General features: G+C 41.5%; 1 protein-coding gene across 5 annotated transcripts in view; it reads left to right on the forward strand.

Annotated features, from left to right (window-relative positions):
• schip1 (schwannomin interacting protein 1) overlaps positions 1-18,939 on the forward strand; it is a 177,912-nt gene that overhangs the window by 96,932 nt on the left and 62,041 nt on the right. For 4 of the 5 annotated variants that reach the window (XM_078209014.1, XM_078209013.1, XM_078209016.1 and 1 more), the window contains one exon: positions 10,482-10,600. In XM_078209014.1, the coding sequence (XP_078065140.1) occupies positions 10,482-10,600 (119 nt within the window). Of the gene's footprint in view, positions 1-10,481; positions 10,605-18,939 lie in introns of all 5 variants that reach the window. The other variant, XM_078209018.1, reaches the window with a different exon arrangement.

The raw sequence follows: 18,939 nt of genomic DNA on the forward strand, positions 1-18,939 counted from the left end.
CGTCAGATTAGCTTTTGTGTTGAAGTCTCTGGAGTGGACCTTGAACAGAGCACTACCACAGCTGACACATAAAAATCAGTAAACAAATTATTTTTACTGTTGTCTATCAAGGGACTGTATTAATTGCTCTAACAGCAGACATACTGGTGCCATTGATTTCCAAATACGCAGGGTATTCTGGATTTTAGTCATTGTAGCCTAAATGCGCCAATGGATTATGACTTGAATCTTTTCTAACCAAGTTGTATTTTGTATTCGGAACCTCTGGATATGCAGCATAAGCTGGAGCCTAATGGGTTGTAGAAATGTGCCCACCAATTTTCTTGTTGATGGCAGGCAGCAGATAGCACATCCTGCTCACAATGCTGCCTGTGCCTTGGCATAAGTGAGCTGATGGCAGAAGGCAATGTGAGTTAAGGTCAGTGCATCTGTGCAATTTTATTGTATGCAAGGCATGTTGCTGGTGATGTGCTGAAAGTGCCAGGACCAGAAGGCTGTGCCTCCAGCAGTTGAAGAGAATGATTTTTGTACAATTCAGCCTTCTCTTCATCATCTGTTGTAAACGGTGATGTGGCTAAAGCACAGCTGAGGCAGTCTAGCTGTACTATCGAGCAGCTAATTAATTTAAATGTAAGTGTCTCCACAGCCTGATGCACAGTCTGCAGAGTGCATCCGAGACATTATTGGCCTAAGGCCTGCCCTACTGAAAATGTAGATTTGAAAATTATAAATATGAAGCTACCAAATGCAAAACTAGATCACGCAACCAAACATGAACAATAACAGCTTGCATTTACATTGCGCTGTTAACATATGAAAATGTCCCAAGGCATGAAAAAGGACTTGTGAACAGGATTAGGGAGAATCCAAAGATGTTTTATAAATACATTTAAGGGGAAGAGGCTAACCAGGTAAAGAGTAGGACCCATTAAAGACCAAGGCGATAATCTGTGTGTGAAGCTTCAGGACATTGGAAGGGTGTTAAATGCATACCTCTCATCGGTCTTCATTCAAGAAAAGGAGAACAAAGGTACAGAATTTAGGAAAAGGGACTGAGGAAATTGCACAGTTTGACATGGGAAGTGAGGAGTTATTGGAGACTCTGGACTTAAAAATGGACAAATTTCTAGGCCCGGATGAATTACATCCTGGGCAGCTGTGGTAAGTGAGGCAAAAAATTGCAGGGGCTCCAACACACATTTTTAATCCCTCTCTGGCCACAGGAGAAATGCCAGAGGACTAGAGGATAGCTCATATAGTTCCACTATTCACGAAGGGTGGTAGAGATGAACCAGGAAATTATAAACCGGTCAGTCTCATGTCAGTGATGGGGAAACTATTGGAGAAATTTCCATAGGAGAGAATTAATCCCCACTTGGAAAGCATGGGTTAATTAGGGATAGTCAGCATAGCTTTGTCGGAGGGAGGCCATGCCTAACAAATTTGATCAAGTGTGTGGATGAGGGAAGTGTAGTTGATGGAGTTTATTTGGACTTTAGCAAAGCCTTTGACATGGTCCCACGTGGGAGACTGGTCAAGAAGATTGAAGCACATGGAATTCAGGGAAACTTGGTGAGATGGATTTGAAACTGACTTAGTAATAGGACACAAATGGTGGTGGTAGAAGGCTGTTTTAGTGACTGGAGGCTGGTATCCAATGACGTACCACAAGGTTTATTGCTGGGACCCTTATTGTTTACATAGGTAAATAATATAGATGAGAATGTTGGGCGGGGGGGGGCATGATAAGTAAGTTTGCAGATGACATCAAGATTGGAAGCGTGGTTATTTGTGAAGAAGGTGGTTGTAGGTTGCAGGATGATATAGATGGGTTGGTCAGATGGGCAGAGCACTAGCAGATGGTATTTAACCCTGATAAGTACAAAGGGGACGCACTTTGGGAAATGTAATGAAATATGGAGGTATTTAATGAATGGCAGGACACTTGGAAGCTCAGAGGGACAGACGGATCTTGGGGTGCTTATTCGGAGATCCCTGAAGACAGCAGAGCAGGTGAATGGAATAGTTTAGAAAGCCTGTGGGACACTGTGCCATGACTGATAAAAGTCAGAGTATAAGAGCAAGGAGGTAATGTTGGAGCTGTACAGAAAGTTGGATAAGCCACAGCTGGAGAACTGTGTGTGCAGTTCTGGTCACCTCATTATATAGGAAGGGTGTGATTTCACTTGAGGGGGTACAGAGGAGATTCAGCAGAATGTTGCCTGGGATGGAGCATTTGAGCTATAATGAGAGATTGGATAAGTTTGGATTGTATTCTCTGGAGCAGAGAAGGCTGAGAGGGGGCATGATTGGAGTGTATAAGATGGAGGTATATGGACAGGATGAATAGGAAGCAGCTGTTCCCCGTGGTTGAGAGCTTAATCACGAGGGGGCATCGTTTGGGGTAAGGAGCAGGAGACTCAGAGGGAATTTGATAAAACATTTTTTCCCTCAGGTTAGTAGGAATCTGGGATGCACTGCCTGGGAAGATGGTGAAGGCCGGACATCTTACAACATTTAGAAAGTATTTGGATGAGCACTTGAAACATCGTAACATTCAAGGATATGGGACAAATGCTGGAAAATGGGATTAGTGCGACTTTAGTGGTAGTTATGTTTGGTGCAGACATGAAAGGCCTAGGGGCCTATTTTGTGCTGTATGACTCTCACTCTATGACTATGACTAAGGCATTACACAGGAGTATGATCAGACATAAATTGACATAGAGCCAAAAATAAGAATGTAAGAAATCGGAACAGGATTTGACCACATGACCCAGCGAGCCTGCTCCACCAATCAATACGATCATGACTCATCTTGGGTTTTAGCTCCACTTTCCCACCCACTTCCTGAGACCAAAAATCTGTCTATCCTAGCCTTAAATGTATTCAACAGTAGAGCATCCACAACCCTCTAGGATAGAGAATTCCAAAGATCACAATCCTCTGAGTGAAGTAATTTCTCCACATCTCGTGTTAAGTCAGCTAACAACTGATGGGTGCTCTGGACTCCCCCCAGATCAAAAAAATCTCCAAGGTATATTGTGACCCCAACTTTTTTTAAATTTGGCTTTAATGTGAGCATAACTTCTTTCACTCCAGATGTGATTCTATTGACACACTAGGAAGCTTTTATTAAAACAAACTTTATTTCACAACACCGTTAAAATATAACAAAAAGAATAACTTGTATCAATTGAAACACTTAAACAGGACATGGTATGATTCTTAACACCTAGCTATCTCTATAGTTCCAATGTAAGCAATATCCCCACAGACAGAAATCCCTCTCTGTAATAAGTTAGCAGGAAAAAAATGCTCATGTGGATGCTAGATTGCCAGCCTTTTAACCTCTCTGGACAGCTACAGGTCACCTGTCTGCTGTCACCCATACAGCAGCCCTCAAAGGAGGAAATGTATTTCCTGGGAGGTCCCAGTCTCCAAATCCAGAAAGCGAAACAGAGGCACAGACAGTTACCTCTCTCTAAAGATCATAAGTAGCAACTGACTTGATTTCTCTGTGTAAGCCTAACCCTGCCCAGTCACATGATTTTTCCTGTCAACCTAATCAAATCCTACACTGAAAAATCCCAGGGGAAAACACTAAAATAGCAGAACTTCATTCGTCCAGATTAAAACATAAATTCTAGCAATTATGACCAATTATACTTCTGCAGTATCAACAGGGGCTGTCGGTTACAGACGAAGCAGCACCGACAAATAGAACTGACTGCTAAAAATAATCCTGCACCAGAAACCTGAGACAAATACATTTCTTAAAGGCATGCATGGGTCTCAAAGGAGGAGAGGGAGGTGGAAAGAATTCCAAAACTTGCCCTGTCAATGGTGGGAAGAAGGGAGCAGAAATGCAGATGAGCGAGTACCACGGAGGGATTTGAATTTGAAGGATGAGTGTTTTAAAATTAGGGTATCAATGGACTCGGGCTGGTATAAATCGGTGAGCAACAGGATTATGGGTGAGTGAGGCTTGATGCAGCTTAGAATATGGATGGCAAAGTTTAGAATGAACATAGAAAAACTACAGTTCTTAAATATCATCTCACCTTCATGCAGAACAGATTTCTCATGTTTGAGGCATTGTGTAAAATCTCAGCTGCACTAGGTATCTCTTCAATCCTTGGAATCTCCTCGAGATGAAAATTAACATTCCTCATTCTACCTTTTCGTCTCCAGCGACGATTTGAAATTTAAAACATACTACCACAGCAGTAAGCCTAGCTTTTCCCTTCTCCTTTGATCCCAGAGCTATTGATCTCAGGGCTATTGCTGCATTCTCCAGCTGCCTGTCTGGCATTTATGACCCGACTGTGCTGAAATTTTCCTTCAGTTTAATTCTAACAAATTTATCCTGTTCAGCACTGGCCAGCAGCTAAGTGCCTCCAGGTTTGATTTCACCTGGCAGCAACCTCACACTGCCATAAGGTGCAGATGCTTGGCAAACTGGCTCAAGGCAGAATTTATTTCCGTTACTAAAAGCATTTTTTCCACCTCTGTTAACACCAGCAGTACGTTTTCTTTATGCTTTCATGGGATGTGAGCATCACTGGCAAGGGCAACATTTGTTGCCCATTCCTAATTGCCCTCAAGAGGTTGGGGGTGAGCCACATTCTTGAACCTCTGCAGTCCATCTGCTGTAGATATACCCGTAGTGCTGTTCGGAAGGGAGCTCCAGACCTCTGACCCAGCGACATTTATGGAATGTTGATATATTTCCAGGTCAGAATAGTTTGTGGCTTGAAGAGGAATTTGCAGGTAGTGGTGTTCGGTGAACTTTGCTGTGCATCTTGTTGATGGCACACACTGCTGCCACTGTGCGTCAGTGGTGGAAGGGATCCCAATCCAACGGGCTTCTTTGCCCTGAATGGTATTGAGTGTCTTGAGTATTGTTGGAGTGACATTCAGGCATTCACCCATGCAAGTGGATTCCATCTGTCTCCTGGCTTATGTCTTCCAAATGGCGGACAACCTTTGGGGAACCAGGAGGTGAGCTAGGTAGAAGATGGGGGATTCAGCAATGGTAATTCCATTAAATGTCATGGGAACTGGTTAGATTGACTATTGTTGATGGCCATTGCTTGACACTTGTGTGACTTGAATGTTGGTTGTCACTTATCAGGCCAAGCCTAAATATTGTCCGAGTCTAGCTGTATGTGGACGCAAACTACTTTAGCACCTGAAATCATACTCGGTACTCTGAAATCATCAGTGATCATCCGCACCTCTATAGCCCTCTGCAATAAGAAATTCCACAGATTCACTACCCTCAGGGAGAGAAAATTCCTCTTCTTTGTCTTAAGTGGGTGACCCCTTACTCTGAGATTATGCCCTCTGGTCCTAGACTCTCCTAGAAGGGGAAACAACCTCTCAACATCTATTCTGCCAAGCACCCTAAGAATTCCGTCTCAGTAAGATCCTCATTCTTCTAAACTCCAATGAGTGCAGGTCCAACCTACTCAACCTTTCCTCATCCTTCCATACCCAGGATCAACCTAGTGAACATTATCTGGACTGCCTCCAATGCCAGTATATCTTTCCTTAGATAAGGGGGCCAAAATTGTTCACAGTATTCCAGGTGTGATCCACGTAGTGCTTTGTAGCATTTTACAAGACTTTCCTATTTTTACACTCCATTCGTTTGAAATAAATGCCAATGTTCCATTTACCTTCCCAGTTAGTTGTTGGACTTGCATGCTAGCTTTTTGTGATTTATGCATGAAGACTCCCAAATCCCCCTCTCCTTCAGTTTTCTGTGGTCCTTCTCCATTTAAATAATATTCCGCTCCTTTATTTTTCTTATCGAAGTGCATATGTTTTCCCCCCCCCCTTAATTAATCACAGTGGGGTGGAGGTGGATTAGAGATTTTGGGATTTTTTTTTTAGGCAAATGGTTGTTAGGATGTGGAATGCCTTTCCAGGGACAATGGTGAAAGCAGAATTGTTGGTTGCTGTCGAAAATAAAAGTGAATAAATTTACGGGGGGAAAGCTAGAACGGTATGAGGAAAGGACAGGGGGATTGGAATAAGTGGCTATCTATTTTCAAGAGCTGAGATTGGCATGGGAATCATAGGATTGTACAAGGAAAAATCGGATGAGAAAAAGCCATTCACTTAGCTGCTACAATCTGTACCATGTACTCCTGTGGTATTTTTAATCTCCGGATGGAAATGTCTGCACAATAATTCTGATCCCTAGAGGTGAAATTAAGAGGGAAAGTTCCAGGGTATTCATCCAATCTCACATCTCCATGTAAATTCAAGTCTTTGTGATTTTTCCAGATACCCTCCTTCCCCGCCTTTCCTCTTATACAACCACCAGAAGACATGAATAATTAGGCTCTGTGGAATACATGATCATTTCAATCATCGCAACTGTCAAGCCCCATGTCAACCTGATGTTTTATGAATTGCAGAAAAAAAATATCATCCTCCGTCTCATTCTTTTGCTAGATATCTGTTTTGAATATTGACTCATGTCAGAAAATAATTGCTTTTAAACTGTAGTTGGCTAATTGCACTGAAATTTTGAGTGTTTTGTTTAATTGCTTTCAGATGGTATTTTCTTCATGAATATTTAGGGTTAGGATTTCATCCCCCTGGATCTTCATTCTTACAGTTTTTATGGAAATAGGCTATAAAAGTTGTGCACTTTTAAATGCATTTTTCCTAATTGATATAGCATTTCTCTTGCAATTCAGAAGTTACCAGTTTCAGAATCTATTGTTAATCCAATTGGTTGGCCAATTTTGAAGTTTAGAAGATCTAGTGTATTTTCCAAGTGTGTTCTCCCTTCTTCAAAAGATATTACAACATAATTAATTTGGTGAGCTTTCCAAAATAGACTTGAAACTCCCAAGGACGAATAGCAAACTGGTCAAGCCATGAATGCTGAGACCAGGATCTGTCCCACTTTCCAAGATATTTGACAATATAGCCTGTGAAAACATTGAGTTGGAAATCTATCTGGGCCATGGACTTCTCTGTCATTTGCAACCACTTATTGATGTTTTCTATGCTGGAGCAACAAGTATCATGATTCAAATTGTGTCCAAAGTTTGCAATATGCTCAAGTAGCACACTCCCCCTCTGCCCTTCAGAAACTTGGTAACAGCTTGGCTACGAACTGAAGATAAGTGTGCAATTGAGATGGATGGCTTTTCAATGAGGGGTGATTCTGTGGTTTTGAAGCTACTTGCTGAATCAAAAGCATTCTGGCTTATCAACAGCTAGCACCACGGATTCCTTTTGCTTTCTATTCCGCATACCAACTATGCAGGTCTTTAGTTTGAACCTCCATAAATCCATGTCCAATTCTCTTAGCATCCCATCACCTATATTTTTATCATTATTTCAACCAACCTTGACCTGCATGGATTGGGTTGATACCCTTGTTATAAATAACAGGCACTGTCTATCATGCAAAACAAATGAGATTCTATTATCAGAAAATGCATTTAACTGCAGTTAATTGAAAAAATGCAATTGAAAAAATGAACAAGAGTATTTCCTGAAGGTTGTCTGATGTTTCTGGGCACCTTTCTTGAAGATTAATTTGCAGCAATATGTAATTCTACATTAAGGGATGTGGAATGATTGCCATTTATGGACTAGCACCCAAATACTCAGCAGCTGTTGAAGGAAACACTCGTACCATATTTCAGCACATAGAAGGCAAATTTGCTGTAGTTCCTCATTAAACAATAGCATTAAGTTATGAATTTTAGATGTACACATTGACATTTTCAAATACAGAATTTAAAATTTGATACTAAGGATTGTTCTTGGCACATACATTTAAAATGCTGCCATTTGGAAAAACGGTGTGGCAGGAAAATATCAGACTATCAAAAAATTTAAGGGACTATATTAACTAAGATGCTTAAACTTTTTTTCATATTGTAGCCTAGGTTTTGGGGTAGAATTAATTATACTTTGCTATATAGGAAACTGTAAGGAGGTCCCTCTCTTGGAGCCAGGAACTCTGGGTTCGAGTCCCACCCCAGGACTTGATGGCCCAAGAAGGTGCATTCATAACATGGCCAAACAGGTTGTATATGACAACCTGCAACTCCTTCCAACATGCCATGACTGGCAGTAAGAGTGGGAAAAACCCCTGGTCAGCCATTGCTTGATGTGGAGTGGTGCTCCTCAAGCTACAAGTCCCTGATGACAGACTAGCGACCTGTTCTGGGAATTACTAGCTATGGAAATGGACACAGTCTGCTATAGTGCACCACTATATTGAAATTCTGTCAGATAGGGTTGGGGAAGTGAACAGGAGGCCATTATATTGGATTTCATCCACCATTGTTTCTGTAATGTTAGCCAAACAGTTGTGCATCAATGGCTGCCATTTTCTTTTTAGGCAACATTTCATTAGCCTGTATGTGGTGTAAACATGATGGAGCATTGCAGTTTTACTGAGGGGTAGGATTCCCAGGGTTTCAAGGAATCTGAGGTTAAACCTACATGACTACACATGCCCTGTTCATCGTTGGCCAGATGCAACAGTTTGGTTTGTAAGCAGCAACACCACACTATCATGCTTCCTTCCATGGCATCTGGTACAATGCCTTCAATGTAGGAAACACTGCAGTCTCAGCACTCTTTCTAACCAGAAAGCCCCCTGTAGATAATGGCTATCCTCTACAGCTTTGGCTGATGGTGCTCATGTACTTCCCCAGGGCCTTTGTGAAATAGCACTATGGCAAGGCCCATTCACTCATCTGAATCATCATTATACATGGGAGACAATTTTAGGGATGCTACAGGTGTCTGGATTGATCTGGACAATGTCCTGCAGTATTGCCTGGCATGGTCTTTCACATTGTGATGGCATGCTGTACAAATTTTAAAAGAGGCATCCTCATGAGGACCTCAAAGGTCCCCTTTAATGCTAGATAAAGTCCATAAAAAAGATGCAAAATCTTTATGTCTGAGAGCATAAAAGAAAAGGACCATGTCTGCTTCTTTTGACTTATTAATTACTGTTTTGGAAAGTGACAGTACAATAGTAGATACGAGTCCTAGATTAAAATTTCCTGAAGGAGCCAGTGCCACACTGCTGGAATTTAACTCATTTGGAGTCCTCTCTCGTTTTCTTCTCTATGAACAGTATGTTTTGTCTGTATAGCACGTGACACACAATACTTTTCACTGTATTTTAATACATGTGACAATAAATCAAATCAAGTGATATTTAAACCTTCTGCTTTAAAACAAGTTAGCAATCACTACATTATACATGCAATCATTGGGTGTGCTTGCCAGATTTTGCTGGCATTCTTTTCATGTCCTGGTTGATAACCGAGTAATTGGTTATTGTGGATGGATAGGGTCTACATAAGCCTGAGGCAGAATCATCTGTTTATGGCAGCTGTCTCCCGCATTGCCTGAAAAAGCAGCGAGACATTTGTGCTGATTTCTGGAGGGTGGCCCATCATATCTTCTGCCATCAGGCAATTAAGAGGACAGTGGCAGGCTGACCTCCTGACTGAGGACCCTGGGATAGACATCCTGGCCATTTAAAGATGCCAACAGCCATTTCATTCAGCAGCACCACGGAGGAGGCCTTGGCTGCTGTTGGAACAACATCCTCTGGGAATATCGGAGAGAGGGGGAATCATGGAGGGAACAGCAAGAAAGGGTAGTGGGTGGCTGTCAATGGCCAGCCTCCTGCGCCATGCCTATGATCATGTTCAATAATTGGCAATGTATGGATCTGAAGTGATGGTGGGGTATGAAGATCAAGCATGGGCCTTCCCACCCAGAACTTACCCAGTGCCATCCCGCGTGCACCAGTATTATTCCTGATGCCAACCAATCTAATTTTCATGCCCACCTGTTTCTTCCCGCGTCTCCAGTGGGAGCAGAAGATTCCGCCCCTGGCCACAACTAATGCATAAGTTAATGCTTCAGTTGAAAACCTATGTAAGTAGTTTGGCGGACAATGATGTCATGACCTTTTTATCCTTTGCTTGTAGTCCATTGCTGTATTGATAATCTACCTTGTACTCGGTAGCACTGCGTGACAGTTTTGTCTTTTGCCATCATTGGCGGAAGTAGATATTGCAGCATCGTATGCAGTGAAAATGGTCATCATGTGCATGGAACTTAACCTGTGGGCAGTGAATAATCCTATTACAGCTAGCAGTACTCAAACCTTGTAAGAGAAGTGGTGGTTTAACCATTGTAATGGACACTATTGGTGAAGTGCCTGTCCTAGTGGTGCACGGAGTGAAAAATAGCAGGGAAGAACCAGAATAGAAGATCAATAAAATAGCCAGAAAGTTCCTAAACGATTATCTGTCACTAGTACCTTAAATGCTATAGAGAGTAGACCACAAGCGATAGTGCTGTATTGTGTTAACATAGTGAAATTTTTTCTGATAGAAATAACTCAGAAAATTTACTATCGTCATTACAGTTCTTGTAGCTGAAATATCTTCCTGTTTCATTTTCAGGCCCAAAAAAATGAGAGGGAATCAATCCGACAGAAGTTGGCACTGGGCAGTTTCTTCGATGATGGCCCAGGGATATATACCAGCTGCAGCAAGAGTGGCAAACCCAGCCTTTCTTCACGGTAAGCGCTTTAGGAATGTGGATGATTTAATGATATGTTTGGAGGGCAATGAATCAATAATTTCACTTATTAATCCAGTTCTCTGCCATCTGATGTTCAAAAATTCACTTGGAAGTTTGAGAGGAAAAATTACAGTGAACTCCATTCCTATCCCTTTCCATGATGCATCCTGAAGTAGAAAAGGATAGCACATCGGTGGATTATTCTTATAGTGCTCTGCTGGTATTCTGATAACAATGGGAATGAGCTTCAATGACGGCTGTATTTACCCTAAAAACGAAATGATTGGCAAATATTCATTCTTTTTATGATGTCCAGCAGTATTATTTAGGCAATGTACCAAACAAAATAGGCAGGGCCTTACTTCAGCAGGCACATTGGGATCCTACACAGTAAGGCTCCCTTTTTTCCATTTCAGTAGGGGAGCTTCGCACTGGCCAGGACTAAACCTATGGTTGACTATCATACGGGGCAGGGCAATCACAGACTGAGCAGTCCAGGAAGCTCTACCCTTGTGCAAGTCTGATCAAGATTCTTTTATTCCACTGCATTACCACAGCTATTACATATCAATATTTTTTCTTGGGTCTACATTACTGACAGTTTGATGGGGGTGACCATGGTTAATTAAAGTTAAAGCATGTAACTAAATCTATTGTTATTTTCCTTCAGTGAGATGTGGTTTGTTTTTGTCACATGGGTAAGGATAAACTAACGGCATCTTCAACAATATAATAATCCCTCCATTACAGCGGTACTGTCAGCCTTGGTCATGTGCCCCAGTCCTGTATAGCGACTTAAACCCACAACCTTCTGATTCACAGGGAATAGTCCGACCATTGAGCGAGACCAACACTTCAGCACATAACCAAGGCTGACGGTACCGCTGTATGGAGGGATTGTTACATTGTTGAAGATGCCGTTAATTTGTCCTCACCCATGTCACAAAAAACAAACCATATGCCACTGAAGGAAAATAACACACTAAATTTAGTTACACACTTTAACTTGAAAGCGTGAAGAAAGTGGAAGGAAAAATCAGGAGGTAATAATTGCATGACTTTGGACTTGACTGTTTTTAAAATTCTGATATTACAGGAGAGAGGACAGACTACGGGTGGGGATGAAGTCCCTCTATATGAAATGATGAAAAAGATAAACTGTAGTAGAAAACGGTCCTGAGAGTTTTAATTTCAACACATCTGAGTACATAAGGAGGAAAAACAAGGGTGTGTGGGATGGTGTACCTGTAGCTTGGGAGAAACGAGAAAAATGTTTGGAGGACCATTGGCCATATTAATATTACTGGAATCCAAGAGAGACCAGAAAGGTGAAGCAAAGGGGTAATTAATCCTTGGCCCAGTTTTAACCTCTAATCATTATCCAGATAATTATGCCTCTGGCTTAGGTAATGGAAAAATATGTTGGGATTCCTGCTTCACGTTACCAACCAAAGACCTTGGCCCCAATTTTAACTGAGGGCCAATTTTTAGTAGGTGCGTTTCGTTGTTAGTGCAAAACTCTCCTGCTCCAGAGAAAAAGAATTCCACCATTCAAAGCTTCATTTAAATACCTGCCTCTGGCTTCCCACCTGGTTTGGGCAGGGGGCCGTGACCCTTGAAGGTCACCCTTGAATTCATGGGTCCCAGAGGATGCACATCCACGGGATCAGCTGCTGAACTAATTCACAGGATTGTGGGGGTAAGTTTTCAGAAGGAGACACCATTAATTTTCCTGTCAGATCAGGAAATGCATGCCTACCCCTCCCACAGGAAATTAACAAATTAAAACTTAACTTAACTTTAGCTTCTTTTGATGCCGGGCTAGCTAGCTGACGAGGCCTCCTGGCAAGGAGGCCCAAGGTGATTCATGCTTGGTAGAGCAGGTACAAATCATGGCTTGTAAACACTTGGTGGCACCAGGGTGGCCTGAGGGATTTTAACTGTCACCCGCTTAATTTCCATGAGGATTAACCATTTCCCATACCCCTGCCTCCTTTTTATCTTGAAAAATTAATGTGTCTGACTAATGAGAACAGTAGCTGGCTTGATTGTTAAACCACTGACACTCGTTCCCAACTCTCAGACATAAAGACCATTTATCTGGGCCAAGTGCCGGGGATTGATCACGTTTTGCAATAATATCCCTGAAACAGTTGCCTTTTCAGGGGAGACATCTCCCGAAACTGATCAACCTGAACTTTACCTCGCTTCCCATAATTATGATGATGTGAAAAGTCAGCATCTGGAAGAGGGAGTTAAATGTTACAGAGTAACAGTTTGCATGATTGAGAGGATATGAAATCAGAAGCTTAGTTTTGGGTCAAAGTGCACGGTGAGGTGGCAGACAGTCTGGTTCAAACTGAAATGATGAGCAGGTAAATGGGATGGTCCCGATTTGATGGTACAAAGGTGGAAAGTATAGGCTATTCAATCAAAAAACATGTCCCAATTTCCTGGTTCAAATCCCAGTCCATGAAGCAGTGAGAGTTATTGGATTCTCCATCACATTAATCAGTGAAATTGTAAATATGTGGCAGGATTTTCCGCTGACGGGAGTTCTGATCTCGCCGATGGCAACCCCCAGTGGCGGGTTCCCCGGTACGCAGAACGCCGTAGACATCAGCGGGACCGGAAGATCCTGACCGTGGTAATGGCTATCCGTCTCCGCTGCCAGAAAATCTCACCCTGTGTCTTTAATTTAACGCCACCTTTCACAACATCTTTCTCAAAAGCAACAAGCATTTTTCATCTCTCATAACCGTCACTCCATTTCTCTGTTCAGTCTTTGTAATGAATAATAATTTCATTGTTACTCTCAGTTATGGCCTCTTGTTACTTTGTCCAAATAGAACTATAAGCTGCATTTATTTTCAACAGTCATGTTGTCGACTCAGTCTGATGCATGTAGTCGAATGCTCTCTTTTGCCAAATAGTCGACAAAAAAACTTGTGCAAAAAACAATAGCCTGGTTGTACGTTGTCTCAGCACCACCTCTTTACATTTAATGACACTTTTGTTATCTGGCCAACATAGCTATAGCGCAAGTTATTTATAGCATTCATCTCTAATGCCCTCCAAGTGACATTGTAACTACAAGAATTATACCATTGTAGTGCCATAGAGTTTTACATGTTTTTAAAATTCCAACATTTTGGAGCCAATAAGCATGAAAGCATCAGGTACTCCATACCTGACATCATCTGCTTTCTGGGAAATAAATAAATCACAGGCCTATTAAAGGTACTGGACTTTTGTAAAGGAAGAAAACAGCAGTCGCCTACCTGTAGCTTATAATTCAGGTTGGTGGCTTGCTTCATTTTCTTCCACCAGCAATGTATTGTTCAATTCAGATAGCATCAAAAATTGCAATGTCCATTTTTATTTTACATTAAATAGTTTCCAGGAGCAGCATTTCGGTTTTCTGAAAGACATGCTGGTCAGGTGCATTGACCCGAACAGGCGCCGGAGTGTGGCGACTAGGGGAATTTCACAGTAACTTCATTGCAGTGTTAATGTAAGCCATACTTGTTACTAACAAACTCTACTTTCACTTTACTTTATTTAAAGATTATGGGTGGGATTCGCCGGCCGTGCTCACCTAAAAACAGGAGAATTCTGCCCGAGATCAATGGACCTTTGCATGGTCCCTCCCGCCCCCCCTGCTACAGTTCCCCTGATGGGCGGGACGGGAGAATTCCCCCCTATAGTTTTGCCTGGAAGCCCCTGACCCCAGGGAACACAGTTTGACAATGGAAGTTAATAGTCAAGACAACAGTCAGCCAAATCATTCGTGGAGCTTTCAGAGTTACTGAGGATTCAGAAGTCAATTACAGCTCGATGATAATTTTTAGCACCAACTGGGAAATGTGCAAGAACAACCCTGTCCGTATCAACCTCATAAAGAATAGGTAGACATTTTCATGTTTTCAGTCCAGATATTAGCACAAAACCATTTAGGCAGTGAAAATAATTATATTCTGGAGTATGTTTTTATTTTGATGCAAACTGAAAGCTATGTAGGATTCTGTCTTTTTTTTGCTGAGTCTACTATCCCTTAATGATTGAGAGCCAAATATATTCTTTGCAGTTATATTTCCCACTGCTTCTTCTCCCTTCTGGAGAAGCACTAATCATTTTCTTGATTCACCATCGTTGTGGTGGAAAAGCTGAGATTGATCTCCTACCGTTATTGTTATGAAGTTCATAAGAGAGTTGGTGAAGGTAGTTCAGGAAATGTATATGTGGCCTTTCAAAAGCCAATTAATTAAGTACTTCATAAACTCATTTGGAAAACGATGTAGGTGATGGTGACTTTGGCCTGATAGGATGAATAGCTGCATTTTATGCTGTACTGTTCTATGTTTCTATTGCAGTTCATCCCACCACCTTGTTTCAAAATCGGCAGACAAAGCAACACATTGGCCTGGTTTCTGAGATTGTAATGATGGTGAAACTTTCAGCATTTGCTGTCATTATTCTTTGAAACTAAAATAAACTTCTGGCATATGCACATAGATAAAGGTGAAAATCCAGAGGTTGCTGTCAGAGGTTCCCCACTCACTCAAGCTGTTGAAGTCCCTGATGCTAAAAATCAATTAGAAATCACTGATCTGAACTTTCACATTTTTAATTGAAAAAGTTGAACCTTGTTGAATAAGGTAGAACTGGATTTTTAATGTTGTCCAGCTAAAGATACTGGCAACATCTCTGGCCCAAAAAAAAATAGCTTAAATTTTCCGGCTATTATCACTGTCAGGATATTTTGACAGTAAGAAGTTTAACAACACCAGGTTAAAGTCCAACAGGTTTATTTGGTAGCAAAAGCCACACAAGCTTTCGAGGCTCTGAGCCCCTTCTTCAGGTGAGTGGGAATTCTGTTCACAAACAGAACTTATAAGACACAGACTCAATTTACATGAATAATGGTTGGAATGCGAATACTTACAACTAATCCAGTCTTTAAGAAACAAAACAATGGGAGTGGGGAGAGCATCAAGACAGGCTAAAAAGATGTGTAATACACATCTTTTTAGCCTGTCTTGATGCTCTCCCCACTCCCATTGTTTTGTTTCTTAAAGACTGGATTAGTTGTAAGTATTCGCATTCCAACCATTATTCATGTAAATTGAGTCTGTGTCTTATAAGTTCTGTTTGTGAAAAGAATTCCCACTCACCTGAAGAAGGGGCTCAGAGCCTCGAAAGCTTGTGTGGCTTTTGCTACCAAATAAACCAGTTGGACTTTAACCTGGTGTTGTTAAACTTCTTACTGTGTTTACCCCAGTCCAACGCCGGCATCTCCACATCAGGATATTTTGATCCAGCCATCTGAGACCTCTAGCCATAGATTCCCCGGCAGGGGAGGGTGCAACCAATGGGAAAACCCATTGACATTGGTGGGGCCAAAAGATCCCAGCACTGGCCAATTGCAGGCCGCTTCCTCCGCAACAAACACACCTTGGCGAGGGGAGGTGCAAAAATCCCATCCTACGTCATATTTGTTGAATGTCGGATTTCTCCAGTCAACGATGACATTTCTACAGGTTTCTAAAATGTTTTTGTTCAATTTAGTTTATAATGTTTTAGCTTCTACTATAATCCCGTGAATGTTCCAATCTTTATTTTTTCTATAAAATTCTTTATCTTTCTATAAAATTCTAAATGGTGAATGATAGAAACTTCTTGTAACTTCCTGATTTGCTGTCTGTGAAAATTCTTCAATGCGATTGGCTACTTGATTAGCCTGCTTGATGACATCACTGATGCTGGACATTGGCGATCACTGTTATGATCAGTTTAGGGACCATCAACTTTTTTAAAGTTGACAAGGTTTGGATTTTTGTTAGCCACTTGGAGAATAAAACCACAAGATTCCACGGTTTTAAACCAACAAAAAGAAAACTCTTACAATCAAAATTAACTTGAGGTAAATATGAGTTAACAGGCAAACTGTGATCGAATGTACCACACGGCATGTTAAATGACAGATGTGACCAGGTCAGGTCCCGTGGATTTCTCAGCAACCCATCCAGATATTCATGACCAAATATCTCAGTAAAACTGAGTGGCGTAGCCCAATGTTAAAAGGCGACTGTTGTTGGAGGTGCTCCCTCCCCCTTTCAGTCTGAGCACTGAGCAGGTTACTTTTCAGGTTTCTCCACACCTTGGAACGCCTCCCGCCAGTCTGAAATTTGAGACTAAGTGGAATAGAGCCCTTAAATGCTAAATAATTGAGGTTTACCATTGACCGGAAACTGAATTGTACCAGCCATATAAATACTGTGGCTGGAAAACAAGTCAGAGGTTAGAAATCCTGTGACGACTAACTCATCTCCTGACTCCTCAAAGTGTGTCCACAATCCTGGCATGTGCCCTGTAGATTGTGATGGAACACCTACTCTCCACTTGCCCGGATGAGTTCAGCTCCAACAACACCCGACAGGCTCAATGCCTTCCAGCCCAAACCATTGGCACCCCATTCACAAAAGTCCATCGATGCACATTGGCAGCAGTCTGTCCCATCTACAAGATGCACTGCAGGCACTCCCTGAGGCTCCTTAGACAGCGCCTTCCAAACACACGACCAATACCATGTAGAAGGACAAGGACAGCAGATACAACACCACCACTTGGAAGTTCCCCTCCAAGCCACTCTCCAGCCTGACTTGCAAATATTGCAGGGTTCCTTCATTGTCGACAGGTCAAGATCCTAGAACTCCCTCTCTATAAACAACATTCTGCTGTACCTACACCATGTGGACTACAGCAGTTTAAGAAGGCAGCTTACCACCAATTAATTTCTCGAGCAATTACCTAGAAGGAAAAAAACAGTTTGGATCAGAATTCTTATTTCCCCATTTTATTTGTGTTCCATTTTAAAGTAGACAAGACCAATTCAGACCAGTATTCTTAGTTCCTCGTTTTACTGTTCTCCCCATCTGGGTAGGAAGGGCAACAAATGCATTCGAGCCACCAATGTCCACATTCCATGAATGAATTTTAAAAAGCTCAGGAGCCTGTGGTGAGGCGAGGGCAGACATGTCGTTTAAGGCCTCTTCTATCCCAGCGTAAAATTGCCAAGATATCGGAGAGGGCAGGAGCTTGGAGGGAAGGCCATCAAAATATTTTACAGCCAACATCCTCCTACAAACCACTACCACCACCTCGCCCCAATCTGGGGAACATAAAACACTGCCCCTGATTTGGTAGGAAGTTCATCTCCATAAATTATAACCACATTTTCTCATCAAGTATGGTTATAGACAAATGATCATTCTTTTTTCAATAAATTCTTTCTTCTCAAATAAAATGGTAGAATATCATTAAGAGAATATTTTATTTAAAGATATAAAATTAGATTTACTGCTCGGAGTGAAAAATATCTCTTGCGTTTCTTAACTGTTCAGTGTGACCACTAACTACCCAATGGAACATTCGGCCCTTAATAGAAAACATTATTGAGATAAATTATGCAGTCCAAGATCTTGAATTATTTGGTGCGTGACTGTGTGTAATTATCTTGAACTGTCATTAAAAGCATCGTAAATATGTTGATTTAATACCAGTTACTGCAGCTCCATGCAACCCGAATCAGCAGTTTTTTTTTTGCCAGTTTCTTAAACCATATTTTGCAACTCAGCTGGAAAAGAATAATGTCTTTAATATCTTCATTGGTGCAGTTTTTATGTTTTCATAGATGTTTGCTCCGCTTTGCACCGTCAGCACGAGGCACGAAACATCAAAATAAAGACAGACTAAATGTCGATTACAATGTTTGCTATATGAGCAGTTGTAAAATTGTCCGGGCAGACATCACAGAAATTTATATAGAGAGTACACGAAATGCTTCAATTTATCTGTTTTGAGAGAAAAAATTTTACTACATGATTATTCTTTGCATTTCCATATTTGTACATTGAAGACTAATCCACACACGCATTTCCAAGTTTATAATCTGCTCTTTTTCATGGTCTCATTTCATGGTAAGAGTCATTAATGTCAAGCGTCTATTTGGTATACAAACACCACAATGTCAAATTAATGCCAGAAATTTGCTTGGGTTATGACATGAAGGTTACAAATCAGCAGTAGCGATAAATGACACACACCTTTCTATCAGCCGTTAGTCTTCACATACCTCACATATAGCCAGATTGCAGATATGTGTCAACTTTTAATATAATCACATAGTCGCTGGCTGGAATGCTCTGGCAGTTCGTGCCACTGTGATCTTCTGTTTCTGCCGATGGCACACCTCCACCACGGGATTCCCAGTAATATGGGGTGCAGCCATTGCGAGATCCCATTGAAAGTGGCAGGACCAGAAGATCCTGCTGCCAG

Source organism: Mustelus asterias, chromosome 3 (genome assembly GCF_964213995.1).
Source record: "Mustelus asterias chromosome 3, sMusAst1.hap1.1, whole genome shotgun sequence".
Classification (NCBI taxonomy): domain Eukaryota; kingdom Metazoa; phylum Chordata; class Chondrichthyes; order Carcharhiniformes; family Triakidae; genus Mustelus; species Mustelus asterias.